A 22,506-nucleotide genomic window follows, 5' to 3' on the forward strand; every position below is an offset into this window, starting at 1 on the left:
ACTGCAAATACCAAATAGATGTTTGAGTTAGAGTTAGAGACCCAGTCAGGCATATCTCAATATTTTAAAATACAATCTCGCTTTGGGACACCCCCTCCGCGGGGCGGGGGCAATAAATAGACCAGAGTGGCCACGATCAGAAAAAATGAGGGGGCCAAGTGTCTCGCTGAACTTTTTGGTCGTCACTAGATACCATAGCCACAAAGTCAGAAGACCCGCCTAATCGACCAATCAGATGACCGATCACACTCCATTTGATTGGTCGACTGGGCGGGCCTTCTGATTTTGAGAATGTGGTAACTGGTGACGACCTTCTTTTCTGGCATGGATAACAAAGATTTTTATAACTAACCAAAGATAGACCAGAGCCTGTCGTTGCCAATGGGAGCAAATTACTCATAGTGGGCAGAACAAGCAAGGAGTTGGGCAGAGCCAAGCACGAGCTAGTGAAATCCTATTGGCTCGTTCTAGCATTTATTTGCATATTTCCATTAGGGGACGCCTACACTGAAGTGCGCGTGTGCAATTACTCAATTCCCCCTTGCACGCATAAACAATGCATTTTTTTGTACATTTGGCAAAGGCTAAAGTCTACAAAGCGCAGTCTAATCTGTTTGTTACAGATTCTTGGAAACAGACAACTGTATGGAGATCAAATGTTTCATCGATGAGCAAATTTGCAGAATGTCGCTCCATCTTCTCCCACTGCCCATCGGGCTTCCTCTCATCACCATATTTGGTAGTGTTAAACTCCAACCGGATGCGTCACAGTTATACATCCGATGAAATATCGGGCTCATTGTTCTATCTGTGTGTATAATCTGTGTATCTACGCTACAACATGACCTATAGTGTACGTCGTTGCGTCGTGCGTAGCGGGTGGGACAACGCTCGTGCACTGCATTGTTGTGGGGGGAGAGCTCGAGCTTGCAGTTGCAGCCTCAAAACGGTTCCAGGCTATAGGGAAGAGGCCAATTCAGATCCTTGAGCAAATGCTTTTATGCTCATGATAGAACCCAGTCTAGTATTTAACAAGACGCAGAGGGCTCCCAACTGCATTATTCTCCTTTATTACTGAAAAAGCCTAAGCATCTACCGCTGGATGAGAACATTGTGTACGGAATTACACTTACTGAGCAGGCCACATCGCCATTGCTTTCAAAGGCTGTTGACAAGCTACTATCTACAACCAGCAAAGCTGTTTCTAGTTCTAAGGTATGTGCTTCTTTTGGGTTATTTTTCCAATGCATTTTATCATGGATTATGAAGAGCATAGTCGGTCAGTAACTGATTAATTCTGCATGTGTTGTAGGAAGCGCAATACACGTTTAAAGGGCTCCGTTGCCCTGTTTTGTTTGACGCCATTTGCTAACGTTAGGTTGTTAGCTAACTAACTAGCATTAGTAGCTACAGTAATGTTATTGTTAGCTACTAGCCCACACTGGCTTCATCTTTTTGCGCTATTCGTTGGTATCGCTGTTCTCTCTCTTCAGCCAGCTGCTAGTTTGCTAGAAAGAACCATAATATCCTCGGAACGCGGTCAACTAAATGGTGCAATTTATCGTGGTGCAGTTTATAGTTTGGTGGGTGGGGTACTTGGCTCAGTTGCCTGCCACTCCTAGGCGCAACAAAGTTAGCACAATTTTAAAAGGCTCAAGTTAACACCCCCCCTTGTTTTACGCAGGCTGTGTGAACAATTTGTCCTCTCTGGCATAGCAAACGTTTTTGATTAGACATTTTAGATTGTCCCAAAACATTTCCCGTGTCTATCTTGTTGTAATGTTTAGGCCCTGTGTGATTTACGGCGGAATCTTGCAGTCTCAAATCTTGAATGATTCTTAAGAATAACCAGACAGTTTTTATACATCTATCCATCCACTCCAAAACGGACCACATTCTCCATACAAACCCATGCAGAGATTTTTCTTGTTCAAACTTTTAATTTAACTCTTATCTTGTCATCAGCTGCCTGCACTGCAGTGGTGGTGATAACATTAGCAGTTATCTCATACTTTTGCTGTCATGGGAAACCTGAGTTTCTTTTGAACACAAGCCATGCCCTTTCCCTCAAATATCACTACTACGCTTTTTAGTGACACACTTTCTTATTCATATGTCTTAGCAGATGCCCTACTCACCCAGTCCCCATTTCCACTCATGAGTATACATTATAGTTTCTAATGTAAACAAATTAAAATTCAACATTGCTATGGAAATTTAAATCCTCAAACTGATATCACACATTGTCGATCAACAGATAGGCCAGCTTCCAGCTATCTATTCAAATACCTTCACCAATTGATGCTTGTTTACATTGTCCTGGTGTTTGTCTCCGTTACCACACCCTTAGGAGGTAAAACCAGTCAAAAATAATCAAATAGTTTATTTTTTAATTTTTTACTTAATGTGTTGTGATGGTAATCTATGTCTGCTTCTGTTGTCATCCCCATGCTTGTTTACTTTATTGTGTTGTGATATAGACTCCTCTATGTACCTGCTTCTCTTCTCCTTGCAGCTGTTCAGGTGTCGAGGATGAGGAAGAAGGCTCGGCACCACAGGGTCCCCGAGCCCCAGAGGCCGCCCTCCCCCATCCAGCCATCCCCCAACAAACAGACTCTGACCTATGCCCAAGCCCAGCGCATGGTGGACATGGAGATTGATGGCCGGATGCACCGGATCAGCATCTACGACAAGCTGGACGTGATCTCGGATGATGACCCTACGGCTCAGGAGATTATGGAGTGCACCAGCAACAAGGAGAACATGGAGAAGCCTCAGCAGACGTTAATGCGCTCCGTCCGGTTAAAAAACAACCAGGAGAAGAGAAGTGCAGCTGCTGTCGCACAGAACCACACAACACATGGAGCTACAGCAGCACCAGTACAGACACTTCCAGAGGCCAAGATCCGGACTGTGGAGTATAACCTACCAGCTGTCCCCAGGAGGCCCCCAGTGTACTATAAGTATGTGGAGAAGACGTCAGAGGAGTTAGATGAGGAGGTGGAGTATGATATGGATGAGGAGGACTACGCCTGGCTGGAAGTAGTTAACGATAAGAGGAGGAGTGAGGGTGTCAGTCAGGTAGGCCTTTTCTTAATTACACAACTTCATGGTGAGGCTGTTCCCCTGTAGCCTGGGTGCCAGTCAATCATTTTTTCCATGGGGTTTTGTACTGTGTATTTAAATACTGTATTCTCAACAGCATATTATTATATTTCTACTGCTGTACATTGCATTTTTGTTACTCTTTATACACTGCATATTTATTTTTATACTGGATTCTTGACATAGCTCGCTCTGATACTCGGTGCACAAAACATTAGGAACACCTGCTCTTTCCATGAGACTGACCAGGTGTATTCAGGTGAAAACTATGATCCATTATTGATGTCACCTGTTAAATCCACTTCAATCAGTGTAGATGAAGGGGAGGAGAAAGATTTAAAGAACGATTTTTAAGCCTTGAGACATGGATTGTTTATGTGTGTCATTAAGGGTGAATGGGCAAGACAAAATATTTACGTGCTTTTGAACTGGTTATGGTAGTAGGTGCCAGGCGCAAAATAGGACAGCAACCTGTGGAATGCTTTCTACACCTTGTGGAGTCCATTCCCCAACGAATTGAGGCTGTTCTGAGGGCAAAACGGGGTGCAACTCAATATTAGAAAAGATGTTCCTGATGTTTTCTACACTCAGTGTATAGCTACCGCTGTACATATATACTAAGAATGCTATCTTGTCAATTTCATCTGGTGTATATACGCATAGATTGCATTTGGATTACTGTTAGAGTAGTATTAGGGTTAATTGGACTAATTCTGGTATTTCTTTTTAAAATTTTATTTATGCATACATTTTTTATTATTTGTGAACTTTGACATTGTACTGCATTGTTAGGAGCTAGTAACATAAGTGTTTCGCTGCAGCCACTGTAATATCTGCTAAACTGTGTACGTGACTAATCTTGGATTTGATTTCTGTCTGTTTCTATTCTTTTGCCAACTAGACAAGAGAGCAGAAACACTGACACTCAGGCTAGCTCCCCCCTCCCCCCAAAGAAACAAAAACAAATGGATCACAGGCTAAGAAAATAATACAACACAACAAAAGTCAACAGTGTAGAATTAATACTACAATACATGTGCAAATGTTTACTGTTCTCCCTCCAACCACCAGGTGTCCCACAACGTGTTTGAGTTCCTGGTGGACCGCTTTGAGAAAGAGACACAGATGGAGAAGGTGAGCCAGGGCCAGGACAAGCTGACCATAGACGAGGACGCTGTCTGCTGCATCTGCATGGACGGAGACGGCCAGGACAGCAACGTCATCCTCTTCTGTGACATGTGCAACTTGGCCGTGCACCAAGAGTGTTACGGTGTCCCTTACATCCCAGAGGGACAGTGGCTATGCCGGCATTGCCTCCAGTCGCCCACCCAGCCTGCAGGCTGCATACTGTGTCCTAATAAAGGTGGAGCAGTGAAAAAGACTGACGATGACCGCTGGGGTCATGTGGTGTGCGCCCTGTGGGTGCCGGAGGTAGGGTTTTCCAACACAGTCTTCATCGAGCCCATCGACGGAGTCAGCAACATACCGTCCGCCCGCTGGAAGCTCACCTGCTACCTCTGTAAGGAGAAGGGGGTGGGGGCCTGTATCCAGTGTCACAAGGCTAACTGCTACACCGCCTTCCACGTCAGCTGTGCTCAGAAAGCAGGACTCTTTATGAAGATGGAACCAATCAAGGAGTTTACAGAGACCGGCGAACCAACGTTTTCGGTGAAGAAGACTGCTTACTGTGGGGCTCACACCCCCAACAGTTCGGTCAAAAGACCCCTCACCATCTACGAGGACGCCAAACCCAAAAATGGATTGTGTTCCCCTCTGAAAGGGGAGAAGATGAGGGGCGCCAATGCACTGACGAAAGGCAGGAAAAGGAAGAGCAAGAAGGTGGCGCCAGAGGAAGAGGTCCCACCCTTGGCCGTGCCTAGCTTTCCTCCCCAAAGGTAGATTCACTCACCATTCATCTATCAGTAAATGTGACAATACACAACATACAGTGCCGCGAAATATATTTTCCCCCATTCTGATTTTCTCTGTCAAATTAGATTTTCAACCAAAACCTAATATGAAATATCAAAATGTTGTTAATTATTTCATTTATTTAATTAACAAAATTTTGCAAAACCCAATGTCCCTTTTTGAAAAATGTATTACCCTCTTCCACTCAACTGGTTGTGCCACCTTTAGCTGCAATGACTGCAACCAAATGCCTGCAGTTGATATTAATATTAGGTTTTGGATGAAGAACTGATAATTCAGTGTAAAAAATATGCAAAAATAGAGAAGAGAGAAGAGAATAGAATAGAGAAGAGCTGTTGGCTGGGCTCCCCGCTTGTGCCATCAAACCCCTGCAACTTATCCAGAACGCAGCAGCCTGCCTAGTTTTCAACCTTCCCAAGTTCACTCATGTCACCCCGCTCCTCTGCACACTCCACTGGCTTCCAGTTGAAGCTCACATCCACTAAAAGACCATGGTGCTTAGCTATGGAACAGCAAGAGGAACTGCCCCTCCCAATCCTCAGGCTATGCTCAAACCCTACACCCCAACCCAAGCACTCCATTCTACCAACTCGGGTCTCTTGGCCCTCCCACCCCTAAGGGGAGGGCAGGTCCCGCTCAGCCCAGTCCATTCTCTTCTCTGACCTGGTACCCCTGATGGTTGAACCAGCTTCCCTCTGAAGCTAGGACAGCAGAGTCCCTGCCCATCTTCCTGAAAACATCTGAAACCCTACCTCTTCAAACAGTATCTTATATAATCCTTCTCACCTTGTTCACAAGTTAAGTTGTTTTTCAATGTTTGAGTTTGTTTCAACTGCTAGCAACGGCACATCAGCTACTAGTCAGATTCTCTCTCACAGGGACTCTGGACTCAAACAGCGTTCTTGTTGCCATGGTAACCTCTCACCCTTGAGGGGATAGATTAACATTTTTGTCTCATCTGTGATATTTTGGTTGAAAGACTCGGGTCACAAATAATGAAATAACATTGAGCAATATACCACATCACCTCTTACTAGTAAGAAATGTATTGTTTTAGAAACATTACAAAGCATGCTCATTGCTTTTTGTGTAATTATGGAAAGAAATATATATTTGTCTGGTAAGAAAAAATCTGAGGGGCTGGTATATTTTTTAATCTACCTGCCACAGTGGCTGGTGGACCAAAAAGTTAGTTTCAGGCCATTTTCACGACACTGTATAGAAAAAGAGGTCAGGACTTAAAGTGAAAAAACATGTTATTCAATTTCAGACATGGACATTACTTCAATAAGCAACATTTTTTAAATCGTTAATATCTTCTCCATCTGTTCCCAGGTTAAACACCATCCTCAACCGGGTGTCTATGCAGAAAAAGAAGGTGTTTGTGGAGCTGGCTCTAAACTACTGGACTCTAAAGAGACAGGCGAGGAACGGAGTACCCCTCATCAGACGACTACAGTCCCACCAGAAGACCCATGCTGCACAGCCGGTCAGTTAGACGGTCAAGCACTCTTGTCCCCCTGTTTCTGACACAATTCTCATCCCCTGGCTGGTACATTCAATTCCCTCTCACACTCCTATCATTATAAGATACCCCTCTCCTTATTACCATAGCAATGTCAAAGAGAACAGGCCAAAACTGCCCAGAGTGTTTGTATAAATGAGAGATCCACTGATTACAATTCCACTGTTTTCTAACCCTAATGTTGGTGATATTGTTTTTTTAACTTTACATGTCTGCAATGTTTTATAAGTCCTGATTTGTGTGTTTCCCACCACAGAAGGAGAGTGAGGAGGAGACCCGGGCTCTGAAGGAGCAGCTCAAGGAGTGGCATCGTCTAAGACATGACCTGGAGAGAGCCAGGCTATTGCTGGAGCTCATACGCAAGAGGGAGAAACTCAAGAGAGAAGAGGTAGGTTAGATAACTGTAGCTGTCCCTGCAAGCCAACAATACATAAATATAGCACACAAGCCAACTATAAGACAATTAGTAGTATAGTATCAATTGGAGCTGCACCCCCCCCTCTCTGTCTCTGCCTGTCTCTCTCCCTCCATGGTTCCATATACAGTACATCATGATGCTAATGGTCCCCTGTGTGTCCTCAGATGAAGCTGCAGCAGAGCCTGTTGGCGGTCCAGCTGACTCCCTTCAGTATCCTGCTCAGGTCTGTGCTGGAACAGCTACAGGAGAGAGACCAGTCCAATATCTTTGCCCATCCTGTCGACATCAAAGAGGTAACGCTTACTTACCATGGCTAGGAGAGCAGCTCTTATTATAACGTGTACATACGGCCTGAGATAGCCTTGCTGACGCGACTCGCGTGGTACACAACCAGGGAGAGCCACTGGTTTGGACAAGAGTCCGTATAATAATGTAATATTTGGACAGAAATTCATCAAGTTTTTATTGGTGTTCTCAAATGTTTTTTTTCCTCCCTGGAGAGTTTAAACCTCTTGTGTATTTTGGATACAAAAATCCAACAGTTATAATGGAAGGGAGCGGCGCTCGGGGACTGTGTGTGGCTGTACATGTGGGTGTTCTAGGAAGAAAGACACCGAGGCACAGCCCCCTTCTTTATTAACTTCATTAACCCTAACATCAAACAGCCTCTCCAGACTGAAGTCAGGAGTTTGGTGTCAGCCAGACTAGAGTTGAGATGCTGCTTTTGTCCTTTCGTGTTTTTTTTTTTTTTACTTTCATGAGTTTTAGTTTTTTTATACTAGATTTATATCTAAATTCTTAATTCTCCTCCTAGCATAGCATCTGGCCCATCTCATTTGGACTGATGATAACATTTTCAAAAAGTATTTCCAAAAATATCAGACTGTGGATTTTACATTTACATCTCAATGCTCTGTATGTGCCAACTATCAGATGTTTCTATATCTCTGTCTATCATTAAACCTTTAGGTGCCTGACTACCTTGACNCCCCCCCCAGCAAGTTTAAACCTCTTGTTGTTAGGATTTATAAATCCAATAGTTATAATGTAAGGGGGCGGTGCTTTTGGGCTGCACATGTGGGTGTTTGAGGCATAAAGACACAGAGAACCAAGCAGTAAAAGCACAGCCCCCATCATTATCAACTTCATTAACCCTAACATCAAACAGTCTTTGAAGTCAGGAGTCTGGTGTCAGCCAGACTAGAGTTGAGATGCTGCTTATGCCCTTTCACGTTTTTAATTTAATTATTTTATTTAGTTTACTATAGTAGATTTATATCTCAATTCTTCATACTCCTCCTAGCATAGCATCTGGCCCATCTTATTTGGGCAGATTTTTTTTTTTAATCTTCAAAAAGTATTTCCCAAAAAATCTCTTACTGGATTTAACATTTACATCTCAATGCCCTGTAGGTGCCGACTATCAGATGTTTTTGTATCTCTGTCTATCATTAAACCTGTAGGTGCCTGACTACCTTGACCACATCAAGAACCCCATGGATTTCTCCACTATGAGGAAACGCATTGACGACCAGGCCTACAGCAACCTGGATGACTTTGAGTCTGACTTCAATCTCATCATCTTCAACTGCATGAAGTACAACTGTAAGGATACMTTCTTCCACCGGGCGGCCGCCCGTCTCCGAGACCAGGGTGGGGCTTTGATCAGGAAGACGCGGAGGGATGTGGAACGAATCGGCTTCGAGAAGGACAGCGGGATGCACCTGCCCGAACCGCCCAAGATCGAAGCGCCTCCACCGTTTTCCTGGGAGGATGGTAAAGGCCTAGCGATACGAAGAGTTTGTAGAAATATATAATGGATAAATCAGTCAATACAGAATACTGAAACAGACGGCAGTGTTTGCAAAGATCCAAATTAATAAAGCATATTCCTGGTCTAAGAAGCACTTTTAAATTGAGATGCTCTTTTGAGAATTTTTTGTCTAGCAGTTTGCTTAATCTGGATCCTCAATATAATTCTACTTACCTAGGCTACTCATTGTTTAAGTTAACATCAAGCAAATGTCTCCCAATGACAGTGTTATCTTGGTGTCCTTTTCCAGTGGACCAGTTATTGGTCCCAGCCAACCGGCAGCACATGCCTCTGGAGGAGCAGCTGAAAGAGCTGCTGGAGAAACTGGACCTGACATTCTCCATGAAGTCCAGCCCGTCACGCTCCAAACGCCTCAAGCTGCTCAAGAAGACCATCAACGACGTGCGCAGCGAGATGAGCTTCGGCCTGAGGAGGGCGTCCCACCACTCCCATTCGCACTCTTCTTCCTCCCACCCAGAAAGGAGTGACGCTGGGGAGGCAGAGGGCGTGAAGACCAATGGACAGAGTCCTGATAATGAGGGTAGGTTTTTTTCACGTTGTTACTTTATCTGCATTGGGGAACCCAATATGTTGTTATTATTATCCTAGTACATTTAATTTGTATAGCGCTTTTCGTTACATAGTTATGCCAAAGCTCTACGGATGATTTTTTTTATTTTACATTATATACATTTAAAATGTACAACATATTTTAAGGCCCGTTTTTAAATSTTCTAATTGATGAAGCGGCTCTCAGATGGTCAGGGAGAGTATTCCATAGAGGGGCATGGGAGCAGAAGGCTCGGTCCCCCATAGTTCTGAGATGTTTCTTGGGGTTTTTAAGTAGTACGGAGTGGCTTAAGCGGAGAATCTGAGGTGTCTCGTTGACTGAGATGAGGTCGCTGATGTAGGTGGGGCTTAATCCATTCAAGGCTTTAAATATAATAATGAGGATTTTGAAGTTGATCCTGTAGTTGCCCGGTAAGCCAGTGAACTTGGGCCAGGATCGGTGTGATTTGGTCTGACTTCTTGGTCCTGGTCAGGACCCTGGCAGCACTGTTCTGGATTACTTGGAGCCTCTGTTGTGATATCTATGGCTTCCGGCAGGGTAGCTCTTTCTAAAAGGATGACCAAGTCAGACAGTAGCTAGGTTTCCATTCAATGTGTGACATTGTCATGCAAATCTTCTAAAATCTGTATAAAGAAAATCTGCACTTTTCATCTACCGAATAAAAATCGAAAGTTCAATGTGTTTCCATCGCATTTTAAAATTTACTGATGGGTTTTGTCACTAAAACTGTTGCGATTGATATAGCAAACTTGCGCAATCTGGTTTTGGCGCATGCATCGATCATCAKGTCACCAGCGTTCAAATAAAACCCTCTATTTGTTGGAATTTTGCATCAAGCTCATCAACATCCAATATCTACCTGTGCTTTTCCATGTCATGGTGGTAGTACGACGTAGCATATCATCGCGTGACTCCCAAGTTTACTTTGACATAATGGTTTAATATATAATATTTGCCCATAAAGGAGGGGGGTGTGCCTTTAGGAGAGACGGCGTTATCTTGGAAGCTGGAGTTTTGAACTGGAATGGCAAGGTGGCCTGCTGTGGTGGAATGGATTCCGTGTGTAGTTTGGTAGTGGAGAAGAAGGTCTGAGAGGTAAGGGGGGCAGGGTGGTGAAGGGCTTTGTAGGTCAGAAGGAGGATCTTGTAATTCATTTGTAGGGAGACAGTGTAGTTCACGGGGGACATGGGTGATGTGCTGCCAGGACTTAGTGTGGGTGAGAAGTCAGGCTGCTGAGTTTTGAGCCATTTGGAGCTTATGGAGGGAGATTGAGTTGATGCCGGAGAGTAGTGAGTTGCAGTAGTCAAGACTGGAGGAGATTAATGCATGTATGAGGTTTTCAGTGTCAGGATGGGAGAGGGAGGACCTGACTTTGGCCAAGCACTCAGATATCCCCAGTGACCTGGTCTCAGGATGTCATGTKCTTCTCAGTCCTTTGTTTTATTGGCGGAAACTAGATATAAACTCAAGCTAGATCAGGAATGAACTGTAACCTCTAACCCCTAGTTAGTTAAACCATCATACCATATAGTGTGCTTAGTCCTGCTAACCTGCTACCACGTAGTCATGCTGGGTTCGACGATATCCCTTGCCTCAGGACATCCCTTTGCCTGGTTGATGAGTGTGCCTGCTGAAGTGGGATACTATTGTAGTTATACAGTGGCAAGAAAAAGTATGTGAACCCTTTAAAAATTACTGGATTTCTGCATAAATTGGTCATAAAATCTGATCTGATCTTCATCTGGGTCACAACAATAGACGAACACAGTCTGCTTAAACTAATAACACACAAACAATTATACATGTTCATGTCTTTATTGAACACACTGCGTAAACATTCAAGGTGCAGGGTGGAAAAAGTATGTGAACCTTTGGATTTAATAACTGGTTGACCGTCCTTTGTCAGCAATAACGTCAACAAAATGTTTTCTGTAGTTGAGGATCAGACCTGCACAATGGTCAGGAGGAATTTTGGACCATTCCTCTTTACAAAACTGTTTCACTTATTCGTGGGATGTCTGGTGTCATGCCATAGCATCTCAATCGGGTTGATTTCAGGACTTGTATTTTCTTCTGTTGAAGCCATTCTGTTGTTGATTTACTTCTGTTTTGGGTTGTTGTCCTGTTGCATCACCCAACTTCTGTTGCGCTTCAATTGGCAGATAGTCTAACATTCTCCTGCAAAATGTCTTGATAAACTTGGGAATTAACTTTTCCGGTGAAGATGGGGCCTGGACAGCTTGCGGAGGCAGCAAAGCAGCCACAAACCATGATGCTCCCTCCAACATACTTAACAGTTGGGATGAAGTTTTGATGTTGGTGTGCTGTGCCATTTTCTTCTCCACACAGTGTTGTGTATGCTTTCCAAACAACTCAGAATATTTTGGAACATCCGGGTGCACTTTTGCAAACTTTAGATGTGCAGCAATGTTTTTTTTGGACAGCAGTGRCCTCTTCCGTGGTGTCCTCCCATGAACACCATTATTGTGTAGTGTTTCATGTATCGTAGACTCATCAACAGAGATGTTAGCATGTTCCAGAGATTTCTGTAAGTCTTTGGCTGACACTATAGGATTCTTCTTAACCTCATTGAGCATTCTGCGCTGTGCTCTTGCAGTCATCTTTGCAGGACGGCCACTCCTAGGGAGAGTAGCAACAGTGCTGAACTTTCTCCAATTATAGGCAATTTGTATTACCGTGGACTGATGAACATCAAGGCTTTTAGAGATACTTTTGTAACCCTTTCCAGCTTTATGCAAGTCAACAATTCTTATGTCTTTTTTATAGGGCAAGGCAGCTCTAACCAACATCTCCAATCTCGTCTCATTGATTGGACTCCAGGTTAGCGGACTCCTGATGCCAATTAGCTAATGGAGAAGTCATTAGCCTAGGGGTTCACAAACTTTTTACAACCTACTGTTTAAATGTTATGTTTAAATTATGTATTCAATATAGTAAAAATACAAYAATTTGTGTGTTATTAGTTTAAGCACACGGTTTGTCTGTTGTTGTGACTTGGATGAGGATCAGATCAAATTTGATGACCAATTTATGCAGAAATCCAGGTAATTCCAAAGGTTTCACATACTTTTTCTTCCAACTGTATCTGCACGGTAGCATGGCTTTCTCTTTAACATGGCCATGGTAGAGTGGAGTTGATATGCTAGGAGCCTGAATTGATTCACAGTAAACCTACACTAACTCAGTAACTATTAGATTGCCTTCTAGAAAGCAGAATACTTTGCGTGATGTGATTTTAAATATATTTTGCTGTCTCATTGGTTATTTAGCTATGGATTATAGAAGGCAAGATCATTTGTATTGAATTCTTGTAATACGGGATACGTCTTCACCCTGAGGATGATGTGCTTTAGGAATGGTTCTGGTGTTTTAATTAATGTACAATTCCCTCTTTTCATATTACGTTGTGATCTATATAATGTTATGCTTTCTATGTATTTTCTAACTGTATTCTTCAACAGGGGACAAATCATTACCTCCCAAATTGGAACCCTCTGACTCCCTAACTCCTCTCCTGCACTTCGAGAGTAACTCAGAACCCCCTACCCTCAAACCCATCCACCCCAACCACACCCCGGACAGCAAGACCCACGAACAGGTCAAATTTGACCGGGAGGAACCCAACAACGCCTCCTCCACCACTACCAAGACCCTTCTCAATGGCCACTCCGACTCCCAGAACCCCCTGCTTCTTTCAAAGGGGGACGTGAGTGTGGTGGCCACCTCCACCCTGGCCCAACCCTCGGGAGCGACTGTCAACCGCCGCACTGCTGTGCTGTTCAGGAAGTCAAAGACCTCTAGCCCTGGGAAGAACCAGGGGGGGAGAGGAGGTAGCGAGGCCCAGACAGGGTGCACTCAGCTGGGCACCAAGACCTTCCTGTCGGTGATGATCCCCAGGCTGGAAACCCTCCTCCACCCAAGGACTAGGAAGAGGAGCCACAGTCTCCGTGGGGGGTACAGCGAGGGGGGTGTAGACAGGGAGGACGAGTCCCCTGTCAAACACATTAACACAGGTAAATAAGGGTTCTTCTCACTTGTCAGAAAATAAAGTACTCATCTTACTGGGACTCTTAAATAGAGCATGAAGTAGAAAATTATCTTCAGACTTGTGAATTAAGAGATCAGGTTCCCCTTGTCCATGTAGTCTTATTAATTATAATCTAAAAGACTAAACTGATCCTAGATCAGCACACCTACTCTGAGACTCTTTATGATTAAAGGTCATAATATTGTAGGTCTATGCTATAGTTGGTTTATGTATAGTATACTGACTACTGTACTGCTCTGTGTTACTCGCCTCAGGCCTGTCCAATGGTTTTGCGATGGAGGAGGTAATTGATGAAGAGAAGGAGCTAAGTGCCAGCAGGCCTCTAGAAACCAGGAGACGGTGTGCCTCTGAGTCCAGCATCTCATCTAGTGGTAGTCTGCTGGGCAGCACCAGGTAGGTACATGCATATACCTCAACAGACCTGCGTTCAAATAGAATTTAGACTGAGCTTGGATTGAGCCAGCTTGGCTCAATGGAACCACTAGAATAGTCCCAACTGTGGAAACACAGGCAGGCTCAATCAAACGTAGGCCGTCATTGTAAATAAGAATTTGTTCTATCTGATTTGTGTAGTTAAAGGTTAACAACAAACAAATCTATAGCTGGTGCACTTTTCACTGCTGAACATGGTTGGTGGTACTTGGTAGTTCAACTTTGTAGTCTGTAGTCATTTCTCTATAGTGTTTCATGTATATGACAGTCTGACTCACATACAGTGTGGATGTCTTCCTGATTTCAGCAGCACCCTCAGTCTTCCAACATGTGGTAAAGGCAAACCGGCCYTGGTCCGAAGAAACACTGTGGATGATAAGAACGACCTCATTGCCTGCATAGAAACCGGGAACTTTGCCAGAGCTGCTAGGATTGCCGCCGGTAAGTTTTCTGTCTTGATGTTCATCATACAGTATTGTATCAGATGAGGTCTGGCTGGGAGTCAGTGGAGTAGATGTATTGCTATAGGGCCAGGAGTTTTGGGGCAGCTTTTGAGGTACTGTTCCTTTACTGGTATTTGTAGCATGATCCACTAGGGTTGCTGCAGGTAGATCATCCTAGAAAGTGTTATTTAATTGACACAAACTGTCTCCAATCAATGTCTTGTTGTGCATGTGTGTTTGGTGGGGGGGGGTCGCCTAAGCCATGGGAAGCCATTGACAGTCGCTGGATCCAGGTTCGAGTCCCGGTGTGGGCTACACCCCAAATTTTCAACAATATACTTCCATGGTTGGTTTAATTGACTCTCCCCTTTACTGCCCCTAATTGACCCTTTTTTAGCTACAACTTCCAAGTTTGTTGGAGAGGATCAGCTTGAGCGAAGTGAGGTGTAGAATCACTGCTCTACAAATAGTATTCTCTGCAAAATAATAGGTTTTGTGCGATTTTTAGTTTCGCAGAGCTACTCCTCCCCTGGCTTAAGCAATCCCTCCTGCCAAACACACACACGCACAAACAGACATTGATTGATTGATTGGAGACAGCTTATGTCATTTACAGAACATTTCCTAGGATTTCCTTCCTCCAGCAACATTAGTGGACAATGCTGGAAATACCGGTAAAGCACAGTACCTCAATGTGCCACAAAACTCTTGGCTCTAGCATAAGGATATAACCAGAACCCAGAGTTTTCCTCAGTAGTATGCTACGATGCTGGCTATATAAACATAACTTAAAGCAATTATATTCATGATTTACAGTCCACAAGTTGTATTATTTTTGTAATATCACGTTTAAAAAAAATATATTTTTTAACCCCCTTCTCCTCAATTTCGTGGTATCCAATTGTTAGTAGTTACTGTCTTGTCTCATCGCTACAACTCCCGTACGGGCTCGGGAGAGACGAAGGTCGAGAGCCATGCGTCCTCCGAAACACAACCCAACCCAACCAAGCCACACTGCTTCTTAACACAGCGCGCATCCAACACGGAAGCCAGCCGCACCAATGTGTCGGAGGAAACACCGTACACCTAGCGACCTGGTCAGCGTGCACTGCGCCCGGCCTGCCACAGGAGTCGCTAGATGAAACAAAGATATCTCTACCTGCCAAACCCTCCCGAACACGAACGACGCTAGGCCAATTGTGCATTGCCCCATGGACCTCCCGGTCGCGGCCGGCTGCGACAGAGCCTGGGCTCGAATCCAGAGTCTCTGGTGGCACAGCTAGCACTGCGATGCAGTGCCACCCGGGAGGCCTTAATATCATGTTTTTCAGTGAGTTGTGATGTGTTTATCCTGTGTGTTGATGCTGTCACTATTAGCATGGCTCTGGAAGTGTTTTGCTCTTTTTACAGTGAACCCCCTCCTAACTTGATTGTTGTTATTCTTGCATCCATAGAAGTTGGCAACAGCAATATTTGGATGCCCGCTAGTGCTGCAACTGTTGTTCTGGAACCTTTAAAGCTAGTTTGGGCAAAATGTAGCGGATACCCTTCCTATCCTGCCTTGGTGAGTGACAGTGAGCAATTGTATGACACCTGACTATCTCATTCTCACTTCTGTGCTTTCTACCAGGGCCTACAACTAACTTTGTCTACCAGCCACTCAGATTTCTTAGGAGTCAACTGTTTTTTGTTGTTTTAATTACAACAAAAACACATCTAAATGGATGAGCATGCTTAGTAATGTTTCTATATCAAGGAATCTATTACTAATAAGAAGTCATGTGGTATATTGCTCAATTTAATATTTTGTGACCCGAGTCTTTTAACCAAAATATCACAGATGAGACAAGTGTTCAGCTGCCCCTTTAAGCTTACCGTGGTAACGGAGCCGCTCAAGTCGTCACATGTGCCGTAAGTCATCAGCATGCTAGGCGAACCGAACGAGTGTGCTCGCATACTTCCATAAAAGACCGTCGCTTGAAAAACTAGGTTAGTTGCCCCATGAAAAATGTGTGTGCTCGAACAGCCGAAAGAACCCTTGCCGAAGTCCAAAATGAACAAAAATCTCACAATGTCGTCATAATATATGCACGAACTGTTAGACTCCCAAAAGGAACTGAAACAGACGTACTCACCACATTATTGCAGCGTCCTACTAGTAAGACTACATTTGCGTTCTAGAGGACTGTCATGAACACGATGCTGCCCATTTGTTCATGAACTTAGCCTGTAAAAGTCCTATTTTGTTTGAATATAGAAGGTGATGTGTACGAACTAGAATATTTCAGTGATAGTTCTGCTGTGCGCAGCCTTAACGGATCCCATGTGATGATGCTGCTCATCCTACGCTGATAAGGCCATTCTTTGCCATGTTTATAGCGCTATTCGGACGGGTATTTCCGGAGTCGCTGGTTATGTAATTATTATTCAAGCATGTGCGTTAGTCCAGAAGGCGATTCACACAGGATTATTCCAAACTGCCCCCCGTAGGTCTTTATTATTTCAGATTTAATTGACTCATGACGGAAGCCTGGAGGTTTTTATTCTAGGCATAAAGATATTTCATCGTCATGTCTAGACTATAATAGGCTACACTTAACTCATGCTTGGCTGCCAAATGTATACAGTGCCTTCAGAAAGTATTCACACCCTTTGACCTTTTCCACATTTTGTTGTTTCAGCCTGAATTTAAAATGGGTTAAATTGAGATTTGTTGGGCACTGGCCTACACACAATAACCCATAATGTCCAAGTGGAATTATGTTTTTTTTGTAATATTATTTTTAATTTTTTTATTTTTACGGATGAAAGCTGAAATGTCTTGAGTCAATAAGTATTCAACCCCTTTTTGTTATGGCGAGCCTAAATAGGTTCAACAGTAAAAAAAATCTGACCAAGTCACATAAGTTGTATGGCGTGTTTTTAGGTATTCATTAAAAAAATAATGTTAATCTCTGTACCCCAAACATACAAATTCTTTTGAACCTGTCTCTTATACACATCTAGATGTGTATAAGAGACAGGTATAGAGATGACGTAGTCATTAAAAAAATAATGTTAAACACTATTATTGCACACTTAGTCTTACTCCTGTCTCTTATACACATCTAGATGTGTATAAGAGACAGGAACAATTTACAGACAATTGTATGTGCGGTATAGAGATGACGTAGTCATTAAAAAAATAATGTTAATCTCTGTACCCCAAACATACAAATTCTTTTGAACTTACCCACAAAGACTCCGCTGTAATCACTGTCAAAGGTTCTTCTACAAAGTATTGACTAAGKGGTGTGAATACTTATGTTAATGAGATTKATGTATTTCATTTGCAAACATTTCTAAAAACGTGTTTTCACTTKATCAATATGGTGTGTTGATGGGTGAGGAAAAATCTATTTCATCCATTTTGAATTCAGGCTGTAACACAATGTGGAATAAGTCAATGGGTATGAATACTTTCTGAAGGCACTGTAGGTGTCCTCATATGTAAATGTATTAAGTGTGATCATAATCATTATTTTAGCGATCCATGGTAAGTGTCCTTCCTAATAACAATGCCCCCCATCACGATGATTTAAGCTGCTTAACCATATTTGCACTTGAGATGCATTTTATGGATGAGAAAGTGAACTTGCCATTTCCAACACGTTTAGTGGGGATGCCCTGCTTTGCGATCTATTGCCAAGGACAGGGTTCTCCAACCTTGTTCCTGGCTAGATACTGTCCTATAGGTGTTCACTCCAACCCTAATCTATCGCATCTGATTCAATAATTTGCTGGTTGAGAAGCTGAATCAGGTTAGTTACAACTGGTGTTGGCGCGAAACTCTCCAGGAACAGTGTTGGAGAGCCCTGACTTTGGACATCAACAGCCAGCTAGGATTTTATTAAGTAAGCTATAGGCACAATAACTTTTATTGCACATTTAGGCCTAATTAAACTGATGCATTTGGCGATGTTTAACTTCAATTCACTGGTACTATGAAGAATAGCTTAGCCATTGATAGCCTAATATATGCTTTAATGTACTTTTTGGTGAATTTGAGGCATTGCAAGACAAGACATTGCGAGATACAGATTACCAAAATTTAGCCTATGCGCACGGTTGTCTGCCTGCCTCGATCCTCTCTCTCCCTYGCTGGCTCGCCTGGTCTTTCTCTTCGCTATGAAAAATGCAAGTGTGTTTGGTGTTCGGTCTGTTTAGCTCAGTCTACTCCTTTATAGCCCCTACTAGTGAATTTGCGCGAGACATTGCAAGACACAGCATTGYGATCAGTGGCGATTTTTAGTATGTAAATGTTGGTGGGGCAAACTCCCAAAAATGTTTTAGATGCATGCCAGCAAAGCTACAACACAACACTAAACTATACATTAATTGGACTATAATGGTGACAAACGGTGCCCACATACTGTTAGGGCCTACATTAAACTGTCCCAATAGCTGAGTCCCAACWCCTTACCACTTGTTAGCTAGGTGTATCAGAGGATCCTTGTCTGCAGTGAAACTGTCCATTCAGCCTCATTTACTGCCTGAAAAAAAAACTGAGCTGATATGGTTTAATTGCTTGAACAAATGTGGTTTCTGCTGACAATTGAGATGTAYAAACTATGGCATAAGGGGATGACGAGCGGATAAGAGGCAATTTAATGAGCRAGGTAGGACAGACGTAGTCAATATAACTATTTGTTCAGCACTTTTGAAATGTACAGCGACAGAATTCTCCCTGTACACCAAGTCAGAACCGTAGGATAAATAAAGTGGGCATACAAGCAGACAATGAAAGCTCTTACAATTAGAGGTCGACTGATTCCTGATGTTTTCAACGAGTGGAGAAAGTAAGTGCCATACCGATTATTGAGGACCAAAAAAGCAGATGTCGATAAAAAAACAAATATATATATATATTTGAAATAATGCAAATTACAACAATACTGAAGTGAACACTTATTTTTAACTTTAATATAATTCATCAATATATCAATTTAGCCTCAAATAAATATGAAACATGTTCAATTTGGTTTAAATAATGCAAAAACAAAGTGTTGGAGAAGAAAGTAAAAGTGCAATATGTGCCATGTAAAAAACTAATGTTTAAGTTCCTTGCTCAGAACATGAGAAATATGAAAAGCTGGTGGTCTCTTTTTAACATATTCTTCAATATGTCCAAGGTAAGAAGTTTTGGTTGTAGTTATTATATACGATATCTATTTTCATATACTCTTTTGATATTGGATGTTCTTATAAGGCACTTAGTATTGCCAAGTGTAACAGTATAGTTCCGTCCTCTCCTCGCTCCGTCCTACCTGGACTCGAGACAGGACAATCGACAACAGCCACCTCAAGCAGCGTTACCCAATGCAGAGCGAGCAAACCAAATCACTCCAAAGTCTCAGAGCGAGTGACATTTGAAACGCTATTAGCACGCGCACCGCTAACTAGCTAGCCATTTCACATCGGTTACACCACCTAATCTCGGAGTTGATAGGCTTGAAGTCAATACAGCGCAATGCTTGAAGAATTGCGAAGAGCTGCTGGCAAACGCACGAAAGTGCTGTCTGAATGACGCTTACGAGGATGCTGGTGCCTACATCGCTCAGTCAGACTGCTCTATCAAATCATAGACTTTTATACTTACTAATATAACACACAGAAAAGGAGCCTTTGGTCATTAATATGGTTGAATCCGGAAAACTATCAATTTCGAAAACAAAACGTTTATTCTTTCAGTAAATACGAACGTTCCGTATTTTATCTAACGGGTGGCATCCCTAAGTCTAAATATTGCTGTTACAATGCACAACCTTCATTGTTATAGTCTATTTGAATTTGGTCAATTAATGCAAATGAATTACGGCCTTTGTTAGGAATAAATGGACTTCACACAGTTTGCAATGAGCCAGGCGGCCCAAACTGCTGCAATACCCTGACTGCTTGCCGGAACGCAGAGAAGTGACACAATTTCCCCTAGTTTAAGAAGTAATGTTAGCAGGCAATATTAACTAAATATGCAGGTTTAAAAATATAAACTTGTGTATTCGATTTTCAGAAAAGGCATTGATGTTTATGGTCAGGCACATTGGTGCTACGACAGTGCTTTTTCGCAAATGCGCTTGTTAAATCATCACCCGTTTGTCGAAGTAGGCTGTGATTCGATGAGAAATGAACAGGCACCGCATCGATTTATATGCAACGCRGGACAAGCTAGTTAAACTAGTAATATCATCAACCATGTGTAGTTAACTAGTGATTATGTTAAGATWRWWTGTTTTTTATAAGATACGTTTAATGCAAGCTAACAACTTASCTTGGCTTCTTGCTGCCCTCGCATAACAGGTAGTCAGCCTGCCACGCAGGCTCCTCGTGGAGTGCAATGTAAGGCAGGTGGKTAGAGCGTTGGACTAGTAACCGGAAGGTTGCAAAAACSAATCCCCGAGCTGACAAGGTAAAAATCTGTCGTTCTGCCCCTGAACAAGGCAGTTAACCCACCGTTCCTAGGCCGTCATTGAAAATAAGAATGTATTCTTAACTGACTTGCCTAGTTAAAGGTGTAAAAAAATAAAAAAATATCAGCAAATCTGTGTCCAAAAATACCGATTACCGATTGTTATGAAAACTTGATATCGGCCCTAATTAATCGGCCATTCCAATTATCGGTCGACCTCTACTTACAATATTTTATGACATTTCGCTAAAACAGGCTATAGGTGTGTGCACCACCAAGTAATAACAGTAGGCTATATTATGAGGGGGGAAAAGGGGCCAAATTATCAGGGTGAGGAACATGGGCTACTAACAGCTTACTACACAACATACACTTAGTATTACTTTCTTAGCTACAGTATACATATCTCACTGGCATATTACATTATTTATGCAGCAGTAAACAATACATTTTTGGACTCACCTTGTGCTGTGCTCACTTGAACAGGAAGGTGGTGCGGAGGTCCTTCTTGTGGGCAAATTTTGTCATCAAAGTCTGGCATTCTCTGGATTTATGGTAGAAGTCATGCTGGATTGACAGCATGGCCAATGTTGACTGTTTATCCTTTTTAAGCTTGAAAAGAGACCYTTAAACCCAGACTTGGACCACACATCCGTTCCACTGAATAGCAGGCTAGTGATTGCTTTGCAATGCTTGCAGTTAGCCACTGATACCTTCCAAACCACTCATTGTTGAATTTGCGATTTCCAACTTGTTGGTTAATGGCCAATGAGCACCGATACGTTTTATCTATAATTTCTCTTTTATATGACAAGGATTGAAAAGGATTTGCCAGTAGTTTGTCGACGTGATTCATGATGATGACTGCTAGATAAGATTTTGATATCATTCCAATCAAAGCTACTGTAGATATGTAATTTTATCTGTGGCCAATGACCTTGAACTTTCTTGGATGGGCACTTCTAATGTAACTGTATGGCAGCACCCAAGGGGCTTGAATTTTTGAGCTCTCCCCATAGATGTTGTGGTGACGTAGTGTCCCTATGAGTGACAGAACACTGAGCCAATCACGGCGCAACGAGAACATTACCAACCCCTACTTTTCCGCTGGCTGCCCCAACACCACAGAAAGCACTGAGCTAGGCTGAAACACCTGCATTTTGGAGCTGCATTACTCAAGAAAGCAAAAAAGAGTCGACGTTTGTGTGTATGTGTGTATATATATATATATATATATATATATATATATATATATATATATATATATACACTTTTTTTCATTGTTTGCAAACTGATATAAATGCCAGAATAACATGCAAAACTGGCACAAAACCTGCCCTGAATGACGGGTCACCACTGATAGCCTGTACATCTTTTGATTACCGATGCATGGTTCTGACTATGCCTGGTGGCCGACATGTGCCTGACTGCCCATCCCAAAGTGCTGTACAGAAACCCAGCCTAAAACCCCAAACAGCAAGCAATGCAGGTGTAGAAGCACAGTGGCTAGGAAAAACTCCCTAGAAAGGCTAAAACCTAGGAAGATACCTAGAGAGGAACCAGGCTATGAGGGGTGGCCAGTCCTCTTCTGGCTGTGCCGGGTGGAGATTATAACAGAACATGGCCAAGATGTTCATAAATGACCAGCATGGTCAAATAATAATCACAGTAGTTGTCGAGGGTGCAGCAAGTCAGCACCTCAGGAGTAAATGTCAGTTGGCTTTTCATAGCCGATCATTAAGAGTATCTCTAC

General features: G+C 42.8%; 1 protein-coding gene across 2 annotated transcripts in view; it reads left to right on the forward strand.

Annotated features, from left to right (window-relative positions):
* The first annotated feature begins 766 nt into the window (after positions 1-766).
* Positions 767-22,506, forward strand: part of brd1a (bromodomain containing 1a) — a 30,172-nt gene continuing 8,432 nt past the window's right edge. Inside the window, exons 1-12 of one of the 2 annotated variants that reach the window (XM_023969615.2) lie at positions 767-1,215; positions 2,516-3,081; positions 4,177-5,000; positions 6,373-6,526; positions 6,819-6,950; positions 7,145-7,273; positions 8,444-8,756; positions 9,044-9,334; positions 12,847-13,398; positions 13,688-13,826; positions 14,176-14,306; positions 15,763-15,872. In XM_023969615.2, coding sequence (XP_023825383.1) covers positions 2,533-3,081; positions 4,177-5,000; positions 6,373-6,526; positions 6,819-6,950; positions 7,145-7,273; positions 8,444-8,756; positions 9,044-9,334; positions 12,847-13,398; positions 13,688-13,826; positions 14,176-14,306; positions 15,763-15,872 — 3,324 coding nt within the window. In that variant the 5' untranslated portion in view covers positions 767-1,215; positions 2,516-2,532. Of the gene's footprint in view, positions 1,216-2,515; positions 3,082-4,176; positions 5,001-6,372; positions 6,527-6,818; positions 6,951-7,144; positions 7,274-8,443; positions 8,757-9,043; positions 9,335-12,846; positions 13,399-13,687; positions 13,827-14,172; positions 14,307-15,762; positions 15,873-22,506 lie in introns of both variants that reach the window. The other variant, XM_023969614.2, reaches the window with a different exon arrangement.

The sequence above is a fragment of the Salvelinus sp. IW2-2015 genome, linkage group LG24 (assembly GCF_002910315.2).
Source record: "Salvelinus sp. IW2-2015 linkage group LG24, ASM291031v2, whole genome shotgun sequence".
Taxonomy (NCBI): Eukaryota; Metazoa; Chordata; class Actinopteri; order Salmoniformes; family Salmonidae; genus Salvelinus; species Salvelinus sp. IW2-2015.